Source organism: Microcebus murinus, chromosome 7, assembly GCF_040939455.1.
Source record: "Microcebus murinus isolate Inina chromosome 7, M.murinus_Inina_mat1.0, whole genome shotgun sequence".
Lineage (NCBI taxonomy): Eukaryota > Metazoa > Chordata > Mammalia > Primates > Cheirogaleidae > Microcebus > Microcebus murinus.
Genome location: NC_134110.1, coordinates 94,591,790 through 94,617,713, shown reverse-complemented (window position 1 = coordinate 94,617,713; position 25,924 = coordinate 94,591,790). Strand labels below are relative to the sequence as shown.

The following is a 25,924-nucleotide window of genomic DNA, read 5'->3' as shown; positions in this document are numbered from 1 at the left end:
TGGTTTAAAAAAAAAAAAAAGCTAGACCTTTGTAAATATTATTGATAAAAATCATGTTCCTTCAGGAATCCATTGTAAATGAAAGAAAAAAAAAAAAAAGAATGAAAAAAAAAAATCATGTTCTTTAATACCTGGTTTGAGCATGCATAGATGGCAACTGAGAATTTGTTAGAATTATTCTCTTAGTCCTAATTCACACTTGGAAGGTGTAGCAGAGGAATGGCTCCGAGTGAGGTGAGAGTTCACAGATGAAACAGACATGGACCACAAAAGAGGAAAAGGGTCCACACCAAGGCTCAGACAGGACCAGCTGCCTAGCCAAGCTCAGCACCCTGCCCATATCATGATAGGAAACACTGAAAGTTTTCCCCAGCTCCTCACCACAGCTATGTTTGCTTACCCTTTGTGGCTCATATAGTCACTTTTAAGACAGCTGTTTCATAAACTTACAACGGGTTTTTCCCCATACTACAGGTTCAGCTTTTCTCAAACAATCCTTTTCTTATCTTCATATTTTATCAAGCCAGAGAATCACTTCAAATGGGATTCAAATATAAAAGAATGATCTCTGAACCAGGTGATCCCAATAAAAACGTTTTGGTTACGAAGAGCCTGGTGCCTGGTGGTACCCAGACCAGACTGACCAGGTCAACGGTGTACCTTGCCTAGCTCTTCTCAGCCATGACTGCACATTACAATTACTTACTCAGAGCTGTGAAATCAGAACTGGGGGTGTTGGGGGAGGGGATCTGCGGAGGGGACCCAGGCCTTGTCTGAAAGCTCCCCCACATAATTCTATTAATACTACACAGGCAGGGGTGGGAAATGCTGCAGTATGCAATGGTGCCTAAATAGAGAATAGTTTTGTTTGGTGCATCATTGGTTTTGACAGAAGTTATCTATTATAGCATATAGGTTCAGATGTTGTAGATGGAGGGTGAGGAGGAAAGTGGAAGGTTAGATAAAAGCATAATGGCAGTTGATGAGCCACGAGTGTGGCTGCTATCGTCATGCCGGTCCAGCTCCCCACGAGGTGGCAGGGCTAGGGACCGGGCTCTGCACTTCACCAGTGCCTCTGCAGGATGCAACGCCCGCCCATATGGAAATCCTGCTTCTGTCAGCAAGTGTCCCCAGCTCGCAGCATTACTTGCGATGTGTTCCTACAGCACTGCGAGGCTGGGCTTCTCCGTGGTTTGGAGACGGATGTGTCCGTGCCTCCCGCCTGGCCTCCAGACAGCGCCCACTGCCGGTGCCAGGTCTCTTCCGTCCCGAGGGCCCAGCCCGGTTCCAGCCACCCCCACCCGGCTGGCTCCGTATCGCTGCTGACTGTGTGCAGGAACAACAGAGGACTGCAGCATCCCAGCAGATGAAGAGGAAGGACAAAGAACATTCTAGCAAAGAGGAAAAGCGAGACCGGCATTCCACAGTGCTAGGGAAGGTGGCAGCCTGGCTTCCAGGGAAGAATGTAATAAAATCGCCCCGACTGAGACACAGAGCGGGCTACATTTAATTTTCACTATTCCTGATACTTTCTATTGTCAATGAATATTTGCTTTTAAAGTGAAAAACATAGAAAAATATGGCAGGAATTACTGCTGTAAATGCCTGTAGAACCCACCATGACAACAGAAGAATGAAAAATGCTTTGGGGAAGAGCTCTATAGAGGTAATTCTCAGTAATGCATTTTTTACACTAATGCACTCTCCAATTTGAAGTCTTGTTTAAATAAATGAATATATTGAACTACACACAGCACTGTATTTTTAATGGCACAGTTTTTGGAAGCTTAATTTTAAGCTAGCTGGGACATATGTGGGTAATATGTTAATCTTTAATTTGCCTCAGTATACAAATAGACAATGTGTTAATAAACAGTAAAGTGTATTAGCTTAATTTGATGATAGTGTCACAGGTCCCATCAATTAAACAAATTATGATCCTAACAATAGTTTTAAAACACACTAATACCTGATTTTTTCCCCTTAAGAAACCTATTTTACTTTCCTACTCCTATTGTCACAATCATTACACAAATTAGTTTTGTAAAATGTGGCGTACTCAATGGGAAGCACTAGAATGAGATTTTAATGATAAGGAAGAATTTGTTATTATTGTCCTGTGGTGTGTTTGACTGAAGACTCACTCTGGTGGAAACAGGTGTCCTCAAGTCCTAAATTATTACTACAGTTAAAAATCATGAAATGAAAAATAAAAACAAAGAGAATGTGTATTTCAAAACAGCTAAAATCTTCTACTACACTTGCTGAGACTGGTAATATATGCTGAGTTTATTTAAATCACTAAAATTGCTGTAATTAAACTTCTCTCTAAATCAGACTTGTATAAGAGTCAGAAATCTCCTATAATTAACTTATCTGTGGAAGTAATCAGACAATAACTGCTGGTATATTTTAGGAACCACTAAAACTACTGTAGCTGTTGAATGTAATGACTATAATAAATCTTTAACAGCAGTTATCTCATAACCTCTTCACAGCTGCAAGGGTGGGAGAGAGATTGTTTTTTAAAAGCTTTTCCCTGAGCTGGTTTAAATGTGCTATTGCTACACTGCTCTTCTCCAATAATTACTAAGGCATAGTGGGCCCAAACTGAACCACCAGCCTGTGCTACAATATCAAGGTGGGCTGCTGGTCCTAATAATGAGGAATACCTGAGACTACATGAGACAATGCTAAAAAATATCCCCTAGGCAGCTGAAAAACAGAAGACCTAGCTATATTGACCATGTAGAAATTATGTTCAAGGCAGAGATGACCTGACTGATGGCACCAATCCATCAATGGAAAGGACCTCAGAGACTGAATGATTGTGACTCATGACATACGTCTCCACAGACAAGTCCTACAGTTCTTATCTCTGTAAAATGAATGAATAAATTCTTCAAGGAAGGGACCACATTTCATACTTCCCACCTCCCAAGCCAAAGCCATCTGAATTAAGGCTGTCCAATGGTTTTGTACATATTATTATTTTGTTATTTTAGAATAGAAAAATACGTGAAAGCCAGGAGATATTGTTGAACCTATTCAAAGTACTTTAACAGTCTACAGCTATACTACCCTGAATGGGCCCAATCTCTTCTGATCTCAAAGTTCTATTAACAGACCAGAGAATACCAATCTGTCATGAATTCGTTCATGAAGTCATTTATTCTAACCATTATGTAGCTGTAAGGCATCACATATGAAATTAATAGGTAAAGGACCAATAGGGAAAATATTTTTGCAATATTAAAAACCAATAAGGAAGTAATATCGGTAATATAAATACAACCACTAAAATCAACAAGAAAAAGAAAAAAATAGTTCAAGGGAAAATGGGCAAAAGGTAGGAGCTCACAGTCAGGGAATCCAAAAGGGCTTGCAAATTTGAGATGCTAAGCTTTTTTAACATTCAAAGAGTGGTAGTATTTAGCCGGGCGCGGTGGCTCACGCCTGTAATCCTAGCACTCTGGGAGGCCGAGGCGGGCGGATTGCTCGAGGTCAGGAGTTCGAAACCAGCCTGAGCAAGAGTGAGACCCCCGTCTCTACTATAAATAGAAAGAAATTAATTGGCCAACTAATATATATATAAAATTAGCCGGGCATGGTGGCACATGCCTGTAGTCCCAGCTACTCAGGAGGCTGAGGCAGCAGGATTGCTTGAGCCCAGGAGTTTGAGGTTGCTGTGAGCTAGGCTGACGCCACGGCACTCATTCTAGCCTGGGCAACAAAGCGAGACTCTGTCTCAAAAAAAAAAAAAATAAAAAATAAAATAAAGAGTAGTAGTATTTGTATTTATTAAATCAATGAAATATTACTGAAACATTAAAACAACTATTTGAAAGCATTGTAAGTTTATTCTTAACAGACCGTTTCTACACTGTGGAGGAAGAATGAGTTTGTGGTTTCCTTGCACGGGGGTGCTCCCCGACCACACAAGTCAGCCAGGGAGAAACTGTGGCCTTCTCTGCTGCAGGGGGAGATGACAGTATTTAGAGCAGCAGAAGAGATAGAAATTTAAAGAGAAAATTTTGGAAGCAGGAGAGCCGCACAAGAGCTGAGATCTAAAATCTGAGAATGAAATCTACCCGAACCCCTCAATGACTGATAACTTTCCACCTTCACAGGTAGGGAGCCGCAAGCAGGAGTCGAGGGGGATGGATGAGCCATATATATGACTGCAAAAACAAACTTAGCACCAAACTTAGCACCCTGCAACAACCATAAACATTATCTTAGACAATTTTTTGCTACATGGACCTTACTGCTTTTCACTCTCAAGACACGGCAGCTGGTTTCCCCGGAGCAAGTGATCCAAAGGAGAGCAAAGGAAAAGCTGCAACATCTTTATGACCTAGCCTTAGAGGTCACACTCTATAGCTTCTTTTCTTCTCTTTTTTAATTGATAAAGAAAAGAGGTTTATTTGGCTCATGGCTCTGGCATCTGCATCTCGTGAGCGGCTTAGACTGCTTCCACTCATGGCAGAAGATGAAGGAGAGCCAGTGTATGCAGAGATCACATGGGGAGAAAGAAAGCAAGAGAGGGAGGGTGGGGATGTCGCACACTGTCATTTCTGCAATATTCTACTGGTCAGCTCGACTCCACAGAGAGATGACTACACAGAGGCATGAACACCTGCCTGGAGGCGGACTGCTACAGAAGCCTACCCTGAAAGAAATGTACAAGTTCGTTATGTTTTGCCTGAGTGCATTTATCAGTACATAGTTTGGGCAGAAGAAAATAGAAGTCCTGCTGGCTTGAGGTGTAAGAGGGCAGAACTTGAGGCTGGCAAACAACTGGAAATTTAGATAGTGAATCCCAGAGGCAAGAGGAAGCACGCCCCAAAATCTGAGTATGAATTCCACCCAAATCTTTGGCAGATCAGCAAACTCTGCAGGCACAAGGCATCTCTACCCCATGCTCTGCAGAGGGGTACACTTTACTAACAGCAATGGGAGGCCAAAAATCCTGAGCAGAGATAATACCTGCTATACACTGCAGGGGAGACAGATTTTTCAGTTTGAGTCTAGGAAGTTAACTATTTGCGATACACCAACAATCCTAAGAATAAAACAAATTCTAAAGTTGGTACAATATATTATTTCATATAAACAATCCAAGTTTCAACCAAAAATTACTAGATTAGACATGCAAAGAAACAGGAAGCCCCTGACCCCAAACTCAGGGAAAAAAAAATGTAGCCAATAGCAACTGCCTGCCAGGATATCCAGATATTGGGTTTATTAGAAAAATACTTCAAATCAGTGATTATAAATAAGTACAAAGAATTAAAGAAAAATGTAATATTAAGGAGCAAACAGATATAGAATCTCAATAGTGAAATGGAAACTATAAAAAAAAGCAATTGGAGATCTAGAACTGAAAAAAAAAATACAGTAGCTAAAACAAAAACTTTACTAGATGGGCTCAATAGCAGATTTGAAAAGGTAGAAGAAAGAAAGAATCACTGAACTCCAAGACAGAGCAGTAGAAATGACACAATCCAATAGAGAAAAAATGAAAAAAAAAATGAACAAAATTTCCAAGACTTTGTGGACACTGTCAAACAGTCCAATATACAAGTAATTGAAGTCCCAGAAGTAGAGAAGTGATAAAGAAGAAAAAATATTTAAAGAAATAATGGCTAAAAAAATTCTTAACTCACAAGATTTTGGGGTAAGGATTAAATGATAACCCATATGAAAATACCTGGAAATGTAGTAATATTACAGATACTTAAACTACATTGATACTTTGAATTTTCCATTTATAAACTCTTTCTGCCCATCATTTAGGCTATGTCTCATATTATTGCCATCAGATGAAGAGGCAAATTAAAAGGAATGGGATTAACTATATTTTTTTCATATTACAACTATTTATTCAGCACCTACTATGTTATGGTTAAATGCCATTGGAAGGTTAATTTTATATGTCAACTTGGCTAAGCCACAGTACCCAGATATTTAGTCAAATGTATCTAGATGTTGCTATGAAGGTATCTTTTAAGTGCTTTGGGTAAAGCAGATCACTATCCATAATGTCCATAAGCCTCACCCAGTCAGATGAAGGAAGGCCTTAAGAAAAGGAATGAAGACAGAATTCTGCCTCCAGACTGCCTCGGGCTAAAGATGCAACATCAAGTCTTCTCTGGGTCTCCAGCTTGCCAGCCTGTCCTGCAGACTTTAGACTGGCCACCTTCTAGAATCATGTGAGCCAATTCCTTAAAATAAATCTCTTTCTGTCTCTGTCTCTACGCGCACACACATACACATTCCATTGGTTTTGTTTCTCTGGAGAACCCTGACAACTATGATTAATATGGGGGGCGGGGGGTTGGTCATGGTTCCTACCCTTAATAAGCTTTTTTTGCCTATAAATTAAGGTAAAAACTCAAAATATACCCTGCAAATCTGTAAGCACAAGGTGTCTTGAGAACACAGAGGAGAAGCATGCCTTCTGGTCTGTGGCAGGCAAGGGGAGTACAGTCAGCAAAGGCCTTCCGGAAGGAATAACATCTAAGCTCAGTTCTATTACATAGGAGTGAGGAGAGGAAAGGCAAGTAGAGAAATAAGGAAGAGCATGGCAAATAGAAAAGCCATAGGCAGGAGCTATATCCTGACATGCCTTATGTTCTGTACTAAGGAGTTTAGTTTTTGTCCTGAGAGCAATGGAGAACAACTTTGCACATAAATATGTTATATACAGGTATAAGAATCAAAGGAAAAACGTCATTGGAGATTTTTTTAATAAGAAAACTTTCGAATAATGTTGATTATTAACCATGTATGTTCTATCCATATTTTTTTATGATCACAGAAAACTAAAAGCTAACCATATGAGGTAGTAGTTGCATCAAGCTGATTTACTGGCTATCATATAGCCATCTTGGCCTTTTCTTTAAGTTGCATTACAAATGTGACTGCTGTGAGTATAAATGTGACTTGTTTTCTAGTGCCATCTGGTGTTTTGTTAGGGCACTGATTATTATGCTACTTTTTAAAAGACTACAAACAGTAATCAGGAAATCTTTAAATGCCTTTTTATACGACATTCACAATATATCCTGTTTAAACATATCCTTAATTGTAATGAACAATATAATGGGATACTAAATATTAGTGTAAATATTTAAACATTTCAGGAAAAGTCAACAATACAAATACAATTTTATCTAACACACACGTACACAGGCAAAAACACATTTCCTTTTTGTACGTATGGCTATTCCATTGTTCTTCAAATTTCTTTAAAGGCACAGAAATCCTCAACTAATGACTGACATTTGACCTATACTAAATCAGTAACATACTGCATATTTTTGTGCTCAGTTCATTTGTCAAAGCACACCTTTTTAAGAAGCTTAGAGTCATCTTTGACTCCTCTCTCTCTCTCTGATACCCCATTATCCCATGTAATAGCAGACCCTACTGAGTTTATATTCAAACACATGCAGAATCTAAACACCACTCACCAGCTCCACCCTACATCCTGATCCCGATCATTACCATCTCTCACCTGGACTACTGCAGTAGTCTCTTAATGGTCTCCCCGCTGCCAATCTTGCACCCCTCTTGCCAATATGAGCCTTTGAAAACATAAGGCAGATCATATCCATCTTCTGCTCAGTCTCCCAACAGCTTTCCACCTCACTGCAAAGTCCGTCCTTTGGCCTTCAATTGTGTCTCAAGCACTTGTACACTCTCCCCTCACACAGTCTTCCCCAGCAATCACCTCCCTGCTGGGCCTCGCACATGCTAAGCACACATGCCACAGGGACTATGGGCACACTCCTCCACCCACAAAGCTCTGCTCCCAGATGGCGGTGCAGCTCACTCCCCTGCCTGTTCTGCCTAGGTGACACTCTCCAAGAGGCCCATCTCAGACAGTGACATCTAAGCAGCACCTCCTGGCTACTGTCATTCTGTTCTCTTTTCCTGTTTTATATTCCTTTTCACATTTATCACTGCCTGCTATATTCTAACTTTTCAAAACAACATATCCATCCCCTACAAGCCCCCACCAACACATTAAAATGTGAGTACAAAGAGAGCTGGAACTTCGTTTTATTGACTGGTTTAGCCCCAGTCCCTAAAACAGTGCCTGGCCCATTAAGTACTCACTGAGTATTGAATAAATGGATGAATAATTGTGTGAATTTGGCATCTAAACAGCCATTTTTGCATTGCATTACTTTGTAGTTCACACACACATTTTGTGACTGTGGAATCTGGAATATGTGGGCCAAGATGACATCCAGTGGAGAGAAGCCCATATAGCAATTTTATCTAAAACAGATATAAATAATCTGATTCAATTTAAGAGTCAGACATCTCCAAATGAGGGCCTATTTCGAAATAACCTTATTCCCATCCTGTAACTCTACCAAAATAGACTAAATCTGATTCTCTAAAAGAACAAAGGGATCATAGATTTATTAATTCTAAGTGAAATCAATGCCTTTCCACTCTCATCAGTAGTTTTTCATCAATATTCTAGAGGGAAGGTAATACAGGTAAAATTTGTCAACCTAATAATTCATCCTGAGACAAATTTATAACTGCCATTAAAAAAAATCTCATTTTCTGTTATTATGAAACTAAAGTCTGACTGTTGAAGCACATTTTTTTTATTTCATATTCCAAAAATGAAATGTTTTCCCTTCTCTCTTCCCTACCAGTTAATATCATCATATCAGTCTATTTGAGTAAAAAATACATGGAATTTCCAAAACTGTCAAGTTGCTTGAACAGGATTCTCAGTGAATCTGTGGTAACTCTGATTCATTATTTTTAATTCATACTATTCCTGCATTTGACCCTTAATAAAATGATTTAGTTACAAACATCCTTTAGTTGGTACTGATCTAAACTGCCAATTTTAAATGCTCAGAGAGTGACAAATCTGTCAAGAGAAGCTGTTGAACTGACCAGGTTCCAGAGACCCAAGCCCCCATCCCCCTGCAAGAACGCCCACTTTGGGATCAGAGCTCCTAGAGGTGAGAGCTGTGCACAGAGGATGCCAGGCAGGGCAGTGCCGCTGCTAAGGCTGAACCAGGACTGGGCCGGTTCGTGGGCCCAGGACTGCCCTGTGAGCAGCAGCTCTGGGCAGGTTTGCAAAGTGTTCTTATTTATTCGCAATAAACCACACCTACGATCTGGCCTCCCTGTCCCTCCCTTTTAAGAATGCACTGTGTGGACCTCCTAGAAATGAACAGTCAATCTGGGAATGGGCAAGGGCTCTGCCTGGTACAGAGATGTGCCTGGGCTGGGGATGGCGCCCCACGATATGGAGAAACACATCCGGACTCCTGAAACAGTCTGGTCCCAGACTTTCTTTACCTGCAACTCACACACTCGCGTCTTGTTCAGGGTGCTCAGCCTCTCTGGCCCTTCTCTCCCTTCTCAGGACTTTTGCACAAACTGTTCCTCAGCTCAAAGTGCTCTCAGTCCTTGCACAGCTGCCTCAATCACATCGCTAACCACAGGAGAGAACTTCTCCCTCCAGCACTCTCTCCTGCTTTATGTCCTCTGAACTCCTATCACAATATGTTTGTGTGTGTATTGCTGGTCTCCCTACTGAGGTGTGAGCTCCCCAAAAGCAGGAACCCTGTCTGTCTTGCTCTCACCTGTGCCCACCTGTCTAGAACAATGCCTGTAGCATTGTAGCATTGTAGCAGGCATGCAAATATTTAAGGGGATGAAGGGTTCTGTGGGGTTGGGGGTTTTTTTGGTGAATGTTAGGAAGTTTATTGTTTTTAAAAATATATATTCTGATGATCTATCAAGCTTTTTAGCCTGGAACAGTAGCTATGTTCCTAAAATACAGTGGTCAAATATATTTTGGAAACAAAAGGAGTAAAATCTGTATGCCCAAGACTGCTAATTACTGCTTCCTCATGATATTCAGTATTCTCTTCTTCCTTAGAACTAGAACTCGGAGTTTTAGCTTTAACAAAATTCTGTCAGTTCAGTGTGGTTCTAAGCAGCCAACTCCTGCTCCAGTCTTCCTCTCTATTATCCGGATGTAGCTATAGTGGCTGGCACTGAGGACCCTTTTCAAACAGGAAGTTATGGACTACAGATGGCAGAATGGCAAGAGAGAGACTGGGTCTTCATGAGCCACTAAACTGGCCCTAGGCTATTTACGAGGGTAAGAAATAAACTCCTGTCTTTTTGAGACACTAAAATTTCAGTTTTTTAAATGATATGTAACCGAACTTAACTGTAACAGGAATGTGGTGCTTTGTGGGGTTGGTTTGAATCTGATACATAACTCAAGTCTTAAAGAGGAAGACTTGCAGGAAGGAGGGTAAAGATGGGGACTGTTAAGAAAACCAGGATTTTAGCCAGGCACAGTGGTGCCCACCTGTAGTCTCAGCTACTTGAGAGGCTAAGGCAAGAGTTCTAGTCCAGCCTGGGCAAAGTACTGAGACCCCCATCTCTTAAAAAAAAGAAAAAGAAAAGGAAAAAAGAAAACCAGAATTTTCCTTAAAAGTGTTCATTTCCCTAAGCAATGTAGAAAAGGAAAATGTGAATAAAGGACAAAGAGGGCCTGTTTTCTCTCCCTTCTCTGTTACGCCCTGGGATCCGGGATCATGAGGACTGAGACTTGAGTGAACCTGGCACTGGGACGTGGCCTCAGTCTATACAGCAGTGGTCGCTTTGCCGTGGAGCCACATAATGAAATGTTCATCGGCCCAAGGCAAACAGAGTGATGGGGATCACATTTGTGATTTTTCCATAAAGCCATATTTATTTGATATTTTTAAAACTGTCCTTTATTTTAAAATTATGTGTGACTTACTTTGGAGACTAAAAATACCTTAGCTTTTACAATTATTAATAATGATAACCACATGTACTCACCAGCAAATTGGTATTAATGGATCAACACCTAAGTGGACATATAGGAGTAACATTTATCGGGTATTGGGAGGGTGGGAGGGGGGAGGAAGGGATGGGTATATACAACCACAACGAGTAAGATGTGCAATGTTTGGGGGATGGACACGCTTGAAGCTCTTACTCGAGGGGGGAGGGGGGACATGGGCAATATATGTAACCTTGACACTTGTACCCCCATAATACGCTAAAATAAAAAAAAATAGTAGATAGTAGATATGAATTCTTTTAAAAGTTATGTTCTAACAAAATAAAAAAAAAATTGGCATACCTACATTAGATCCCCAAATCAACTAATTTAATTGCTAATCAAAGCAACCCAAAGTCCAGATATTTGGATGACAATAATAGTAGGCTGAGACTTAGCTAGTAATAGTACCAGACTGTGTTCATTATTTACAGATATTGTTTCCATTTTATCTTTCTGCTACGATGTACACTCGCTGTGAGGCATAAGAATCACTATCCATTTCTAGATGACGAAATTTAAGGTTAAATGGCTTTTAAATAAAGATTTTCTTTTCCTTGTTAGTTTCATGCTCTAAACAGTACGAGACCACGGGGCTCTGACATGCTGAGCCACAGGAGACCACGCGCCGTCTGCTTTCTCTAGAACAGCTGCAACAGCGTCTCCTTGCTAGTGCCACCCGCTCGAGCTTTGGGTCTCCCGCAGATTCTCATCCTAGGAGTTCCGTCTGGGTTCCGGCTCTTACTCCTTCACTTAGGATCTTACAGTCTTTAGTGTATTTTGATATTCATCCTTATTAATTAAAAAATAACAGAAATTCATTCAACAAATATTTACTGAGTGCCTACTGTGTGCCAAGCACGGTTCTAGGCCCAGGAGGTGCAGCAGCCAGCAAAACAAAGAAAAATGTGTCTTCATGGAAATTTTATTCCAGTGGGAGGTCCAGATAATAAAAAACTAAAGAATGAAACTATCAACTGTATCATGTGATGATAGCCCAATAGAGAAAACACGGCAAGGAGACAAGGCATGGCCTGCAGGGGGTTGCAATCTTAAGTAAGACTAGGGCCAGAGGGGCTCGTTGAGAGGGCAGCAGCTGAGTGGAACTAAAGGAGCAAGCCTTGTGGGCCTGTGTGCTTGGTGGAGAAGCCAGTGTCGCTAGAATGGAGGGAGCAGAGAGAGGGAGAATCCCAGAACATGAAATTTGGAGGGGAAACATGTAGAAGATGAGGAAGAGAGAACAGATCATATGAGGCCTTGTAAACCACTGCAAAGGACTTTGCTTTTGCTCTGAAGAAAATACGGAGATGTTGGAGGGATCTTAGCAACATGATATGAGTTAGGTTTTTAAAAAGGATCATTGTAGCTACTGCACTGAGAGAGATTATAGAGAACCCAAGGTGCAAGCAGGGAAGACCAGTTAGGAGACAACTGGAATGATCCAGGCAAGAGATGGTGTGAGGGTTGGACCTGGTGGCAGTGGGTGGAGGTGGCAGGAAGTAGCTGGATTCTCAGTGTATTCTGGAGTGAAGGAATCCTACCAAGGGTTGCTGATGGAATTACAGTGAGGTATGAAAGGGATTGGTAGGAGGAGTACATTTTGAAGGGGGAAGATCAGGAGTTCAGTTTTAGACCTGTTATGTTGGAAGTGATTATGAGACAGCCAACCGAGGTTACCATGTCGATACCATGTAGACAGTTGGACACACCAGTCTAGAGTTCAGGTAAGAGGCCAGGCTGTGGGTAAATGTGATAATCTTGGGCATAGGGAGAGGAATTTAAAGCCAGGAGATGAGATGATATCATCAAGGGAGTACGTGCAGACAGAGTAATGCTCCAAGGACTGAGGCCTGGGATGCAGCAATCTTTAATGCTCTGGGAGATAGGCAGTATCCATCCAAAGAGCCTGAGAAGAAGCAAACACTAGAGAGTAGGAGAAAAACCAAGAGCATGTGGCATCCAGCAAGCCAAGTGAAGGCCGTGTCTGAAGCAGAGGACGTGATCAGCTATCAAAGGCTGCCGCTATGCTCCTTGCTGCTCTAGCATTTATCACTATTATAGTTAGACAGGCACAGGAGGGCCTGGGCAAGTATGATGACTGAGCTGATCCCAATCATCTGTAAAACAAAGCCAACCAACAGTTTCCAATATTGAGGAGAAAACTCTAGAATTAGCAAGTCATTTAGAAATGCATAAGGAAGTACTAGAAGGAAACAGCTACAAGAGAGTTGGTGAGTAGAATTCAGGGATGGGGAGTAGTGGAGTACACGACTTCTGTTTTTCATGCTAATGCTTAACCTTTTAAACTATATCTTTGTACTACTTTGACAAAAATTTAAAACAACTAGTGAGGAAAAAAAATTGCATGAGGCAGATGCCTAGTTCTCAACCTGTGGGTTGTGAAATTGCAGGAAGAGGCCAGCAACTCCACGTTTACCAAATATTATTTACACACTAAGTAAATCACCTTGTGTATTATATGTACAAGTAGATTCATATGTAGATATTGTTTTCATCTCAACAAATTCAGTTAAAGGCATCCCTGAAATTGTAATAACATTTAATCATTAAAGATTTTTACCATTCAATGGATACTAAAAATGTAACCACTACTCTATGATCATCCATTTAATATAATGTTGACATTAAAAATAGTTCCTCACTCTAAGTTTACGAACCTCTGTGAAGAGTTCAACTAAAATACTATGTGTTATTAAATTTCTTGGAATGCCTTTGTAATAAGCTTTTAGAAGGCAGATTTAATTCTTTATATAGGTTGTAACTGTGTTTGCATGTCTTTCCTTCTAATAAATCAGAGTCCCTTGCAAAAAGATATCATGTTCTAGCAATCTTTGGATTCCTATACCTAGTACAGCTGTCAACATATCAAAAACAAATAATACTTAATATTTCCTAAGTGTTTTCCCTGTGCTAAATATTGCTTTAGCACTTTATGTATATTTTTATTTAATTACTATTGTGGAAATACAGCCTTCTGAAGTTGGCACTGTTATTTCTATGTTATAGAAAAGGAAACTGAGGCATAAAGGTTAGGTGATTCTCCCAAGGATATACATACAGTGAATGACAAAACTAGAATTAAAAACCAGGCAATCTCTCTGAGCCTTAGATCTTAATGTTTATGTAAATTATTAATAAATATTTGTTGATAAAATCATGGAAATAAAAAACCCAGTGGCAATTTCTTTTAATGAGTGATATAAAATAAAATCATGTTATTTTTTGGATGGCATGATGACTTTTTCCTAAGTATATTTTAAAGGCTGTTTATTTGACAATCTCACCTTTCTCTTTTGGTTCTGGATTATCCACTTTTTTATTTGTTTCTGAAAATTAAAGACAAAACATAATAAGTACTGTGTAAGTCATCATTCAATAACTCAAAATGTAAGGTAATATTTAAATGAATTCAAATAAATGTAATTTAAGAACGATATGTCTGAGCATACAATTCAATTTTTCTAAATCCTGAATTCTTTACACGTCACATTCATTAAAAAATTATCAAGACTTAGGCTCATTTAAATTGCTTAGAAAAGTCACCAAGCAGAGACTAGGTAGGTACCAGCACCAGGCTAAGTGATCCCCGTCTGCAGATAAGGCAGTTGGAGTGGGTGATGTCCACCAACTCCAAGTGTCTCTATGGATGCAAAGGCAAACTGGGAGAGGAGAAGCTGATATCAAAGCTTATTCAACATCTTTCTGTCTCCTGAAACCATAAGACTACTTTTATAATTGATATCATATGCTTTAAAGGAATGTAGCATGTCACAGTACTCAGAATATTAATATTAGTCTTGCTACTCTAAGGACGTCACATGCACACACAGATGATCACTGGGGAAGCCAGCACTGAAGCCCAGGCGTACACCATTAGCTCACTTGCTGAGAAGCCCAAGAGGAACCCAAGAGCGCTCCTGCATCATATTATGCCTCACATGAGGTTAATCATAGTCTGTGTTTCTCCCACGAATGGGGTTACTGAGCACAGCGACACCCACCCAGATCATGGAAAATAACAGCATATGAGATGACCGTGTGTTTATATCTTCATTTCTGCAGCTAGAACTTTGTATCAGACCTATTGTTTAATGTAGATTAGGATGTCATTCATTTTCAAGGTAGACCAGTTGATTACAGCCCCAGTAGGCACTTATCTAGTCCTTGGGTATTTCTAGGAATATGTGCATACACCCATGTGCAAGGGATCAGGCAGAGTTTTGAAGACTCTGTCCTCTGTCCCACAGTAGATGCCAGAGCATGTGGGTACAACCAAAGATGTGGTCAAAGGTACTGACACGGACCACTCGATTTGTCAGCCCCAAGTGTCCCACATTCACTCATATAAAACATTTAAATCTGGAGAGGTAAAAAATAAATCCAAGGCAGGCCACGATGCAGGGGAGGACATTTTTATAGGTCAAATATTTTTGCTCCTTTGAGACTTTAGATAAGAGGAAGAAAAGGGAACTAACTTTGAAGTCTAGTGCACCAGGCTCAGTCGTTTATGGTCCTCTTGTTTTCTCACACCCTTCGGACAAAGGCCTTACCTCCCTCTCTGTGCACAGGAGGGGGCTGAGGCTGAGAAATTAAGAGTGCCGAAGCTATCAAGGCAGCAGTTTACATGACTCCAAAGCATATGTTCCTTCCGCTGTACCACCCCATACCCTTCTTGAAAGAGAAATGAAGGGATGGAGAAGTACAGGTCTTGACTTTTCCTAAGCGTAGGTTTCACAAAGTTGTCTGCACATACCTCCTGGGCAGTGCTGCAAGCAAAATGCAAGATATTTAAAAAAAGAATGAATGAATGAACTTGTAGATCTCTGTTGAATGTTCTAGAATTTCTGATCTTCTTAACTACAACCTCCTTCTTTACAAAGTTAGGTAGCTGAACTAGATCATTCAGTACCATTCACTCAGTAGACATTAACTGAGCACCTACTATTCTTGCCTGGCACTCTGTAGAAATCAAGGATACAGCAATGTAGAAAAGCATCAAAAACCTCCGTCCTGAAACTCTTTCTGGCAGGAGCCGCAGTATCCGCAGGAAGACTGCAATCCTCCACATCCACCAGCAAGTGCACATGGCTAATGGGACTTGAAAAATCAAGCACAAGATGCAAGTTTCTAACTTAACTAGATAGCACAGGTGGGTGCTGTCATGAAGGGAGTTCACAGCTCTCCACACATCATCCCACCCCTCGGGGGGAATAAGGGAGGGGGAGTGGTTTGAATCGATCACATTCCAAATATAAGTGGCAGGTGCTGATCCAGTATGACCAGGCCCTGGCCAGGTCTCCCCACGTCCTCTGGACTCACTTCCTCCTGGGAATTTGAAGGGTAAGTGTGGCTGGATATGCTTCCAAAACAAGAACCACTACCCTCCCTCCTCCTCCTGTGCAGTCCTGAAAGTGGAGTGACAGGCCAGACCCAGGTCACTCCAGGCTCCAAGGCAAAAGGTCTTTTTCTCATTCTCTGTCCCCTCTGTCCCTCACATCAATGAGCTGAGCTCTGAGACATGTTTGGATATAGAGAAAACATGCAGCAGAGGTGTTGTAGCCTCTCTGGTTTGTAGTGCTTACATTTAGCTTCGGTAAAGGCATTTTCTATGACATGCAGCCAACTTCACTAACATTCTGCACAGCTAAGAATAAAGTGCTACTTTCCTTTATTTTCTGTGCCTATGCTTCTCTGGGGGACTTCATACAGACCATGCTGTGCTGAAAAGAAAAATGACTTACTGAGCACTTACTATATGCCAGGCATTTTTCTAAGCACTTAAGACAGATTATCCCATATAAATGTCTCGTCAGCCATAGGAGGTAGCTATAATTTTACAGATCAGGAAATTAAGGCATAGAAACTTAGAGAGGCTAAGCAATCTTGTCTATAGTTACAACAAATAAAGCTAATTTCAGAGGCCATACTTCCTAATATACTACCTTTAATCAAACTCTGTATATCCTAATAATGGGTAGTTCATTAATTAAAGGGAGCTATATGCTCAGCCCACCCCTGAAAATTACAGAAGTACAAGCTCGCTTGTAACTCAAATTGTTTAAATACTCATATTCAAAAATTAAAATGCTACACATTCTTTATCTCTTCTAACATTGGTCTTTTTTCTCCTTTCAACATAATTTTAACAGAACAAGATAAACCTTACTTTAAAAAGTGGGATATTGATCTTTTAAAAATTGTCATGCAACCATTAAAAGAAATCACTTTTGTGATTTCGGATATACTGTACCCTCATTATTTTTCATCTACCGTGCTCATCTGGCTGCTGAGCAGTTCTTGTTGGACGGAACACACGTCCTAAGCTAACTTCCTCCCAGGCATACTTACCCTTCTGAGTGCCTCATGACATGGGCATGTGTTCACTCCCCAAACCTGGACCTGGGATGCTGCTATCTCCCTGAGCACCCACGTTGCCCAGTCTTCAAGTCACATCCTTCCTGTCTCCCTCCTTCTCTCTGCTAGCATTTCCTCAGCACGCTGTATTGCTATCACCTGTTACTAGTTAGTTTCATCAGCTATTATATACACTACTGGCCTCCTATCTGCTCGTTGGCCTTCCTCCAATTGCTTCCACCTTTCACCTGCTCCCCAAGAATTCGCTCTGGAACACAGGTGTGTAACCACAGGCCAGCAGCTGCTCTCTATAGAACCTTGGGAGCTTCCTCCTTACTTGTCTAGTTCTCCTTTTTTTTGTCCAGAGAATGAAGATTGGAAATGGGAGAGAAAGGAAAGAGAAGCTTTCATACCCTCTTCTGCACTTCCACCCACTCACAATGAAATTAGTATCTTCACTGTTTGATGGCCATGGGGGAGGGCGGGTGCTCACCAGGAAACAACCGCAACTTCTAGGTGCAGGACAAAGACCTACAAAGGATGGATGATGCAGGAGCTATTTCATTTTAATCCTACCCCCGGCAATGGAGCATAATAGTATATGTTACATAAGCATTACCTATTAGAAATTCATTAAGAAAAGGGGCTGATGGTATTCCTTTGTGATTTTACTCATCAAAATTGTAACAATCTTCTAACTAGTAAGCATAAAATGAACTGATTGTATTATGCAACAAAATTAAAAATGCTTAATGTACTTAAAAATAATGACAATATAGAGAAGAATTCTTCTGTATTTTATTGCACTCAACATTTAACAGAAGACATTTACATTATTTTTAGAAAATCCATTGATGTTGCCCAACGGCACTTATTTGTAAAGACAAAGCTCATTAAATCAGATATTTGGAATTAAAAAATATTTGAAGTTGATCACAGCAAAATGAATCCTCAGTTTCTGGAGTTCTAGACATGATTATATACAAAAATCCAGTAAAACTTATTTTATGCATTTATCAGTTTTAATGTCATTTCTAAGTTTTCTAAAAAAAATATGGCTTTATAAAAAGTAGTGTTCTACAGTTCACAATATGAAGAGCTTTATTATAATTTGAGTACCAACTCTATATCACCCATATCACAGCTTTAGAAAACTATTGCTTTACTTACTAACTTATTATTTCAGGTTTCATTACACATTGAGTCAGCATGCAGAACTCACTACACATTGTAACTATGATCTATAATGATAAAAATATAGAATCTCTTCAACTCTAAAAGCAGGAAAAAAATAAAGTCACCTTATCTTAATGTTAACATAATCAAAAACTATCCCTGACACATCAATGAAACCACTTCTTATGGCTTTTCTTACAGCTCATGGTCCTGTCAAAACGATGTGGTAGCTAGCTACTCTTCTTTTCTAACAAACGAATATTTTCATCGCAGCATCCATTTTGAGCCCAAAATAAACCACATTAAATACATTAGAAAAACTTCAGTGTAGAAAGGAAAGGGCTCATTCATCCGCTGTGAAATAGCAGCAGGCATCGGGCTCTGGGAGTACTTTTCATACATCCTAAACCAACCTAACTAGAGTGTGACTGAGTTCATCTAGTAAGAGCACTGAGAAGTCTCCAGTGCTGCAAGGGCAGTACCTAATTAGCCAAACAAAGAACAATCTTTAAGCTATACAGCAGTGATTTATACAGATTTCCTAAAATTTAAATAAATGGCTGAATGGACTACAGCTGTTGCTATTAGATGATCAATCTTAGGTGTCAGGAAGCATGTTTGCACGATACAGCAGGCCATTCTTTCCCCCTGTGTCTTAACAAGAAACTTTAGATGCTCTCATTTTGAAAAATAAATTAATGATGATAATTTAAAACTTCCATTAACATATTAAATCGTTCTAATAAACCAGCTAAAAGCTACAAAAATCTCAAACTTTGAGTTTTAACCTGAATCCTTGAAGCTACTGTAGACATTTCTGATAAGAATACCAGTGCAGATATATTGCAACTCAGATCTTCACAGCTAATAATGATCTGTTAGTGTTTTAAGAGTGCTGATGCAAGGCACTCTTAATGGCTTTTAAATCACATTTAATGCAGAGTTTACACAAGTCAGTCCAACATAGTTAGTGTTAATTACTAATAATATATTAAAGCCCTAACCAAGATAATTGCTGCTATATCATCAATATAATTATTAACTATTGTCCAAAAAATACACATAAATTCAGGTAAGACTAAAAGCTGTGTCACAAAAATAAAAAAAGAAAAGAAATCCAATGGCTCTACTAATGCTATCAAAAAAGGACATGCAGGAATGTAACATTACATTTTTTAGAAACATTAGTTTCTAAAAAAAAAATAAACTAAAATGCCAGTGGACTATAATGTATTCAACACATCTTTAGTGTTCTTTCCCAAAGATCTTGATTTGTTCAGTAATTACTTCACAAGATCTATCACAGCCATCTTTTGGAGCGTATGGGTTAGTCTGGTCCTCCTGTGGTAGTAGGGGTAGTCTTTTTGAAGCTTTAAGTATCTGCAAAAATAAGGGGAAATCTAAATTAAAGGACCAACCAGACACAGACTGTGAAATTGCTTCATTTTCATTCTACTTTTTAAAAAACCCACCAACAGAAGTAAATGCTTTTCTGTTTTTATTTTTAAGGATAACTTGGTAACAGAATAACTACCCAGAAAAGTCCCTGGGGATTACTTGCAAAGCCTCTGATAAAAACTGGAGGCTTTTTAGAGCACTTGAGAATTACATTTGAACTAAATCATCTCAATCTTTTGAGAAACACAAGCATTATATTTCTTCCTCCCATCAATATTTTCACTGTATTAAAAGAAATAAACAGAAACCCAGTGTGGTATTGAAAAATAAATAGAGAAAGAATTTTCAAGGAATAACTGGGCACTGTAAGCCACATTTAAAATATATTATTTTCATAATTTTATTTCAATGTTTAATGTTATTGTTAACATAAATGGTTGATAAGTATATAGTATTTTAAAAGAAGCAAAGCACATTTCTATCCAACACTTTACAAATATTTTTTCATTCCAAACTTTAGCATATGATTTATCTTACTATTAAGCATTGGATTTATGGTACAATTAGATTAGAAAAGGAGCTAGTGTACAAAAAAGGTCCAGAAAATTTTTGATATAATTTCTAAAGCGGGATGACAGTATTTCCTTCCTTTCTTCCTCTCAATTTCTATCTATCCATCTGCTTATCTATGTGCACGTATGTGTAACCAAACTTTTTATGTAAGTAGAGTTGCTTGGTGCTAATGTAGAACAATTATAAATCCAACAGGAATGAGTGTTTATATTCACCAAAAAGACAAGTACAAGAATATTCACAGTAGCTTTCTTCATAGTAGCTAGAAAAAACTGGGGAAAAAAATCACTATATCCATCGACAGCAGAATGGATAAAAAATTACAGTGTATTTATAGAAAACAGTTATGCATAAGAGCAAATTACTATACTTAAGAGGATGGATGAAACTCAGACACATGAAGTTGAGCAACAGAAACCAATCACAAAAGCAAGTGTGTGTGTGTATGTTTATGGTTCTATTTATATTAAATTCAAAAGCAGACGAAATTCATCTGCGATGATGAAAGTCAGAACAGTGGTTACCTCTGGTTGGGCTATTACTGAAAAGGAGGAAGAGAGAGACACTTCTGGGTGCTAAAAGTGTTGTATATCCTGGTCTGAGCAGTGGGTACGAGGCTGTGTAACACGTGTAAAACTGCAACATTTGAACACTTCCCTGTGTGTAAATTACACCTCAGTAGAAAAAATTTTAAAAAATGAGTTTGACTTTAAGTTCTCTCTGAATTTAACAATTTTCTAGACGTTGAGAGGAAGAAGCATTTCAAAAGTACCTTAAGACAACAGGAAAGTTGTTCAAAGCATAAGGGTGAGTGTTCATAAAAAGGCAAATAAACTAAAAGAGTTCAGTTGCCATGTTGGACAATTGGAGTACACGTTGCTCAATGTTCTAGAGACTCCACTCAGAAGTGGTCCCTGAAGGCGCGAACCCAACAGCTCCCACACCAGCCCCGTGAGTCTTCTGCGGCTCTCCGTTCCCTCCTGCCTTCTGTGTCTCCACTGAGGCTCTGCCATTCATTCATTCACAAGGACTCCAGCCACAAACACAGGAACCAGCCTCGCCTTCCCTCTCTCCCAGCAGATCTTTCCCAACTCCAATGTCCCTGAAATAGAGGTCTCCTTTCCGTTCACTCTTCCACAGCCAAGCTCCCGCCACTACTGCTAGCTCAGCCTGGTGCAGCTGCCCCTTACAGTGTAGTGTCTACACCTCCTTGCCTAACCACTCTTTCCAAATCTGCATCTGATCATGTGAGCCCTCTGCGTGGACTTTTTCGGTGGCTTCCTGTCACTTTCAGGCAAGATCCAGATTTTTAAACACTGAGAAGAGATAGATGCCTGCCTACGTTCCCGCCTTGTCCCCAGTACGCCTACCTGGCACACTGTCCAGGGCTCGGTGCTCTCTGACCACTGGCTTCCCCTGCTCTGCACCTCCCAACTCAGCTAAAACTAGCGCGGCGGCATGTGGGAGGCCTCACCCCGCTCTCTGTACCACCCGCTCTGCAGCTGGGTGAGTTCTGCTCCTTCTGTGGGCTGCTTGCTCACCGCTCTGACAGTGCAATGGCATCACACTGTCACACTGCACCATGCACCCACAGGACTGTGACCCACACCAGGGCAGAGCCCATGTTATTGATTGCGTATCTTCACTGGCCAACAAAGACTATATTACAGTAGTTGCTAGATGTATAGTTTTTGAATAAGTGATCAATAAAAATTTTGTGTGTGTGTAAATATATACATATATATGTATGTATGTGTGTGTGTATATATATATAGCACTTATTTAACATTGGCTGCTAAGAACATGATGTCAATCTCTGCCTTGCCTAAGACGTCTAGCGCTGCTAGCCTAAAACTGGTTATAGGCCTTTATTGATCTGTGCCAAAAAAAATGCTAGATGACAGAGAGGCTTGAGTGAAAGTTCTGGGTGGACGCAATGGAATGAAACCATCACCACTGCTAGAGTACTCAACAGTGGGTTGAGCTGCAAGTGTTATCTTCATTTTCAAAGAGATGGGAGCAGCAGAATTACTCAGAAACCATGATGCTCGCAGAGCTCCATTCTGAATAACACGATCATATAAAACATAAAATTAACTTTTAAAATTCTTTTCTGGCATAGTATAACAGAAAAATGGTTGATAGACCCAGTTAAATCATAGAAACTTTAGTACTGTTTGGCAGGAAATTTTACTCTAGTGAATTTCATAAATGACTCCTTCACAATTCATTCCATTTGTGCTGTGTATATTTATGCTGTCATGTTGCTAGAAATATGCTATATGATTTCAAGTAAAAATATGAGTGTGAGGAGAAAGGTGAAAACCTACTAAAGGAGTAGGAATTCCAGAATCAGTTTACAAATCTAGTATTCAAAACAGTTGACTTCTAGTATCAGAAAAATCAATTTAGGATTGAGCTTCTACATCCTTGCTAAGAATACACCTGTAAAGCACTTACACATTTATAATATAAAAGAAGGCGAAATTTAAATTATCAGGCAATTTACTTTTTTTTCTACCATAGATGATAATTAAATATTTGACACTCCTAAGTCCTAAGTCAGGGGTCCTCAAACTTTTTAAACAGGGGGCCAGTTCACTGTCCCTCAGACCGTTGGAGGGCCGTTGGAGAGTGCGGGGCACATTCCACACATGCGCACTGTGGGCCTGGGACCAGTCGGCTGCTAAGCAGGACAGGCAGCAGCAGCAAGAACACCTGGCAGGCCAGATAAATGTCCTTGGCGGGCCGCATGTGGACCGCTGGCCGTAGTTTGAGGACGCCTATTAAGTGATGAACTAGCACAGATTAAGAGAAAGATGCCAAAGAATACGACGTGTCTAATTTCATCAAACTAGGCCAGATGCAGTGGCTCACATAATCCCAGCACTCTAGGAGGCCAAGGCAGGAAGACTGCTTGAGCTCAGGAGTTCCAGACCAGCCTGAGCAAGAGCAAAACCCCGTCTTTACCAAAAATAGAAAAAACTAGCCGGGCATGGTGGCACATGCCTGCAGTCGTCCCAGCAACTCAGGAGGCTGAGGCAGGCAGGAGGGTCACTTGAGCCCAGGAGTTTGAGGTTGCAGTGAGATAGGATGATGCCACGGCACTCTAGCCCAGTGACAAAGCAAGACTGTCTCCAATAATAATAATAATAACAACAATAATTTTATCACACCAAAAGGGCTCTCAAAAGTCTCAACAGCTCTTGGGTTCATTTATTTAAAAGCCTCTGAAAAACAGCAGTTGAGAGTGTGGACTCTGAAACTGAAGTGCAGGAATCAACCTTTCTGGGGTTCATCAGCTGTGAGCCGGGAAAAGTTAGTTTGCCTGGCCGGGCTTCAGGGCTCTCACCTGCAAAATAGAGGCTAACAGCATCGTCTACCTCTATGAAAGGTATGAATTCATGAACTGTGCTTAGAAGAGCGCCTCCACAATGCTTAGCAAGTGTGGAAGTTCATTGTCTCCCTCTGTGTGGCTGAATACAATGGTAATAATGCCTCATGGAATTAGCACACCTGTAACTACTTTACTATAAACTTTATAAGCCATATTAAGACTGTATAACCTACTCTCAAAATAATCAGGGAAGAGAAATTAATCATCAGGTTCTGAGAGCCAGGAAAAAAGTGGATTAATATCAAGCATCTTGCAGAAATCCTCAATTTGAGTTTTCCACTGAATAAAAGAATTTTGAAGATTGAAAGGCAGTAAGGAGGCAGGCCCTCTAATCAGTGTTCTTGCAGTTTCTGCAATCAGATACATAATTAAACATTATTACAAAAGCAGTCAATGTACTGTACAAAAATATCATGAATATAGATTTATGTATATTATTTTGCCCAGGCGTTCTCAAACTATGGCCCGCAAGCCACATGCGGGTGTTTTTGCTCGTTTGTTTTTTTACTTCAAAATAAGATATGTGCAGTGTGCATAGGAATTCGTCCATAGCTTTTTTTAAACTATAGTCTGGCCTCTGAGGGACAGTGAACTGGTCCCCTGTTTAAAAAGTTTGAGGGCCCCTGATCACATAATAAAATCACATAATAAAAAAATTGTAATACAAAGTAAGACTAAGAACATGACTAGGACTTACAGAAAATAAGCAGCCCAAGTGCAGTGGTTAAAAGTAACTACAGTCATGCACCACATAACAACATTTGGGACACACAGAATATGCAGTGGCGGTCCAGGAAGATTATAATGGAGCTGAAACATTTCCGTTGTCTCCTGACAGCGTAGCCGTCTTAAGGTTGCAGTGCAACGCATTACTCACATGGTTGTGGTGACAGAAACAAGCCTGCCGTGCTGCCAGTCACATAAAAGCACAGCACATATAATTATGTACAGTACATAATACTTGATAATAAATGACTGTTACTTCTGATTTATGTATTTGCTATACTATGCTTTTCATCATTATTTCAGGGTGTGCCCCTTATACTCAATAAAAACAAAAAGTGAACTGTAAGATAGCCTTAGCCAGGTCCTTCAGGAGCTATCCAGAAGAGGGCATTGCTATCACAGGGGGTGACAGCTCTATGCTTGTTACTGCCCCTGGAGACCTTCCCGTGGGACAAGATGTGGGGTGGAAGACAGTGAAGCTGACGATCCTGACCCTGGTTGTAGGCCCAGGCTAATGTGTGTTTGTGTCTTACTTTGGAACAAAAAGTATAAAAAGTAAAAACAAACACAAAAAAAGCAAAAATAATGAAAAGCTTATAGAATAAGGATATAAAGAAAGGAAATATTTTTGTACAGCTGTACATCTGTGTTTTAAGCAAAGTATTACTGCAAAAGAGTCAAAAAGTTAAAAAAAAATTAAGATGCTTATGAAGTAAAAAAAATTACAGTCAGCTAAAGTTAATTTACTAAAGAAAGAAAATTTATTTTATAAATTTAGTGTAGCCTGAAGTCTGTAGTGTACAGCAATGTCCTAGGCCTTCATATTCACTCACCACTCACTCACTGACTCACCCAGAGCAACCTCCAGTCCTGCAAGCTCCATTCCTGGTAAATGTCCTATAAAGTTGCACCATTTAACTTTTATACTGGTTTTTTATTGTACCTTTTCTGTGTTTAGATACATGTATACCACTGTGTAACAACCGCCTGGAGTATTCAGCACAGGAACACGTGCACAGGTTTGTGGCCCAGGAGCAATAGGCTGCACCACACAGCCTAGGTGTGTGGTAGGCCTACCATGTAGGTTTGTGTAAGCACTCTATGATGTTCGCACAATGAAGAAAATCGCCTGATGACACATTTCCCAGAACATGTTAAGTGACGTATGACTGTACTGCTGGCTCTCAGCCTTCACTCACTTTGGCAAAGTCAAACTACAACTATGCAAAGGGTCAGTCAAGTTTTTATGACACCACATTACAGGTTACGGCTTCTTGATAGGGTCTCTTTGAGAATTGAGCTTCTCTTGATCTACCTCAAAGAGCAGGCTAATTAATTACTAAACAATAATAGCCAGAGCCACTACTTATTAGGAGCTTATTAAGTGTCAAGAACTATGCCCA

General features: G+C 40.0%; 1 protein-coding gene across 8 annotated transcripts in view; it reads right to left on the bottom strand.

The window, feature by feature from the left end:
* Window positions 1-25,924, bottom strand: part of ASPH (aspartate beta-hydroxylase) — a 214,080-nt gene that overhangs the window by 104,906 nt on the left and 83,250 nt on the right. For 7 of the 8 annotated variants that reach the window (XM_076005278.1, XM_076005279.1, XM_076005280.1 and 4 more), the window contains one exon: window positions 14,182-14,223. The exons of the other annotated variant lie outside the window; for it this stretch is intronic. In XM_076005278.1, coding sequence (XP_075861393.1) covers window positions 14,182-14,223 — 42 coding nt within the window. The remainder of the gene's footprint in view (window positions 1-14,181; window positions 14,224-25,924) is intronic. 8 annotated transcript variants of the gene reach the window in all.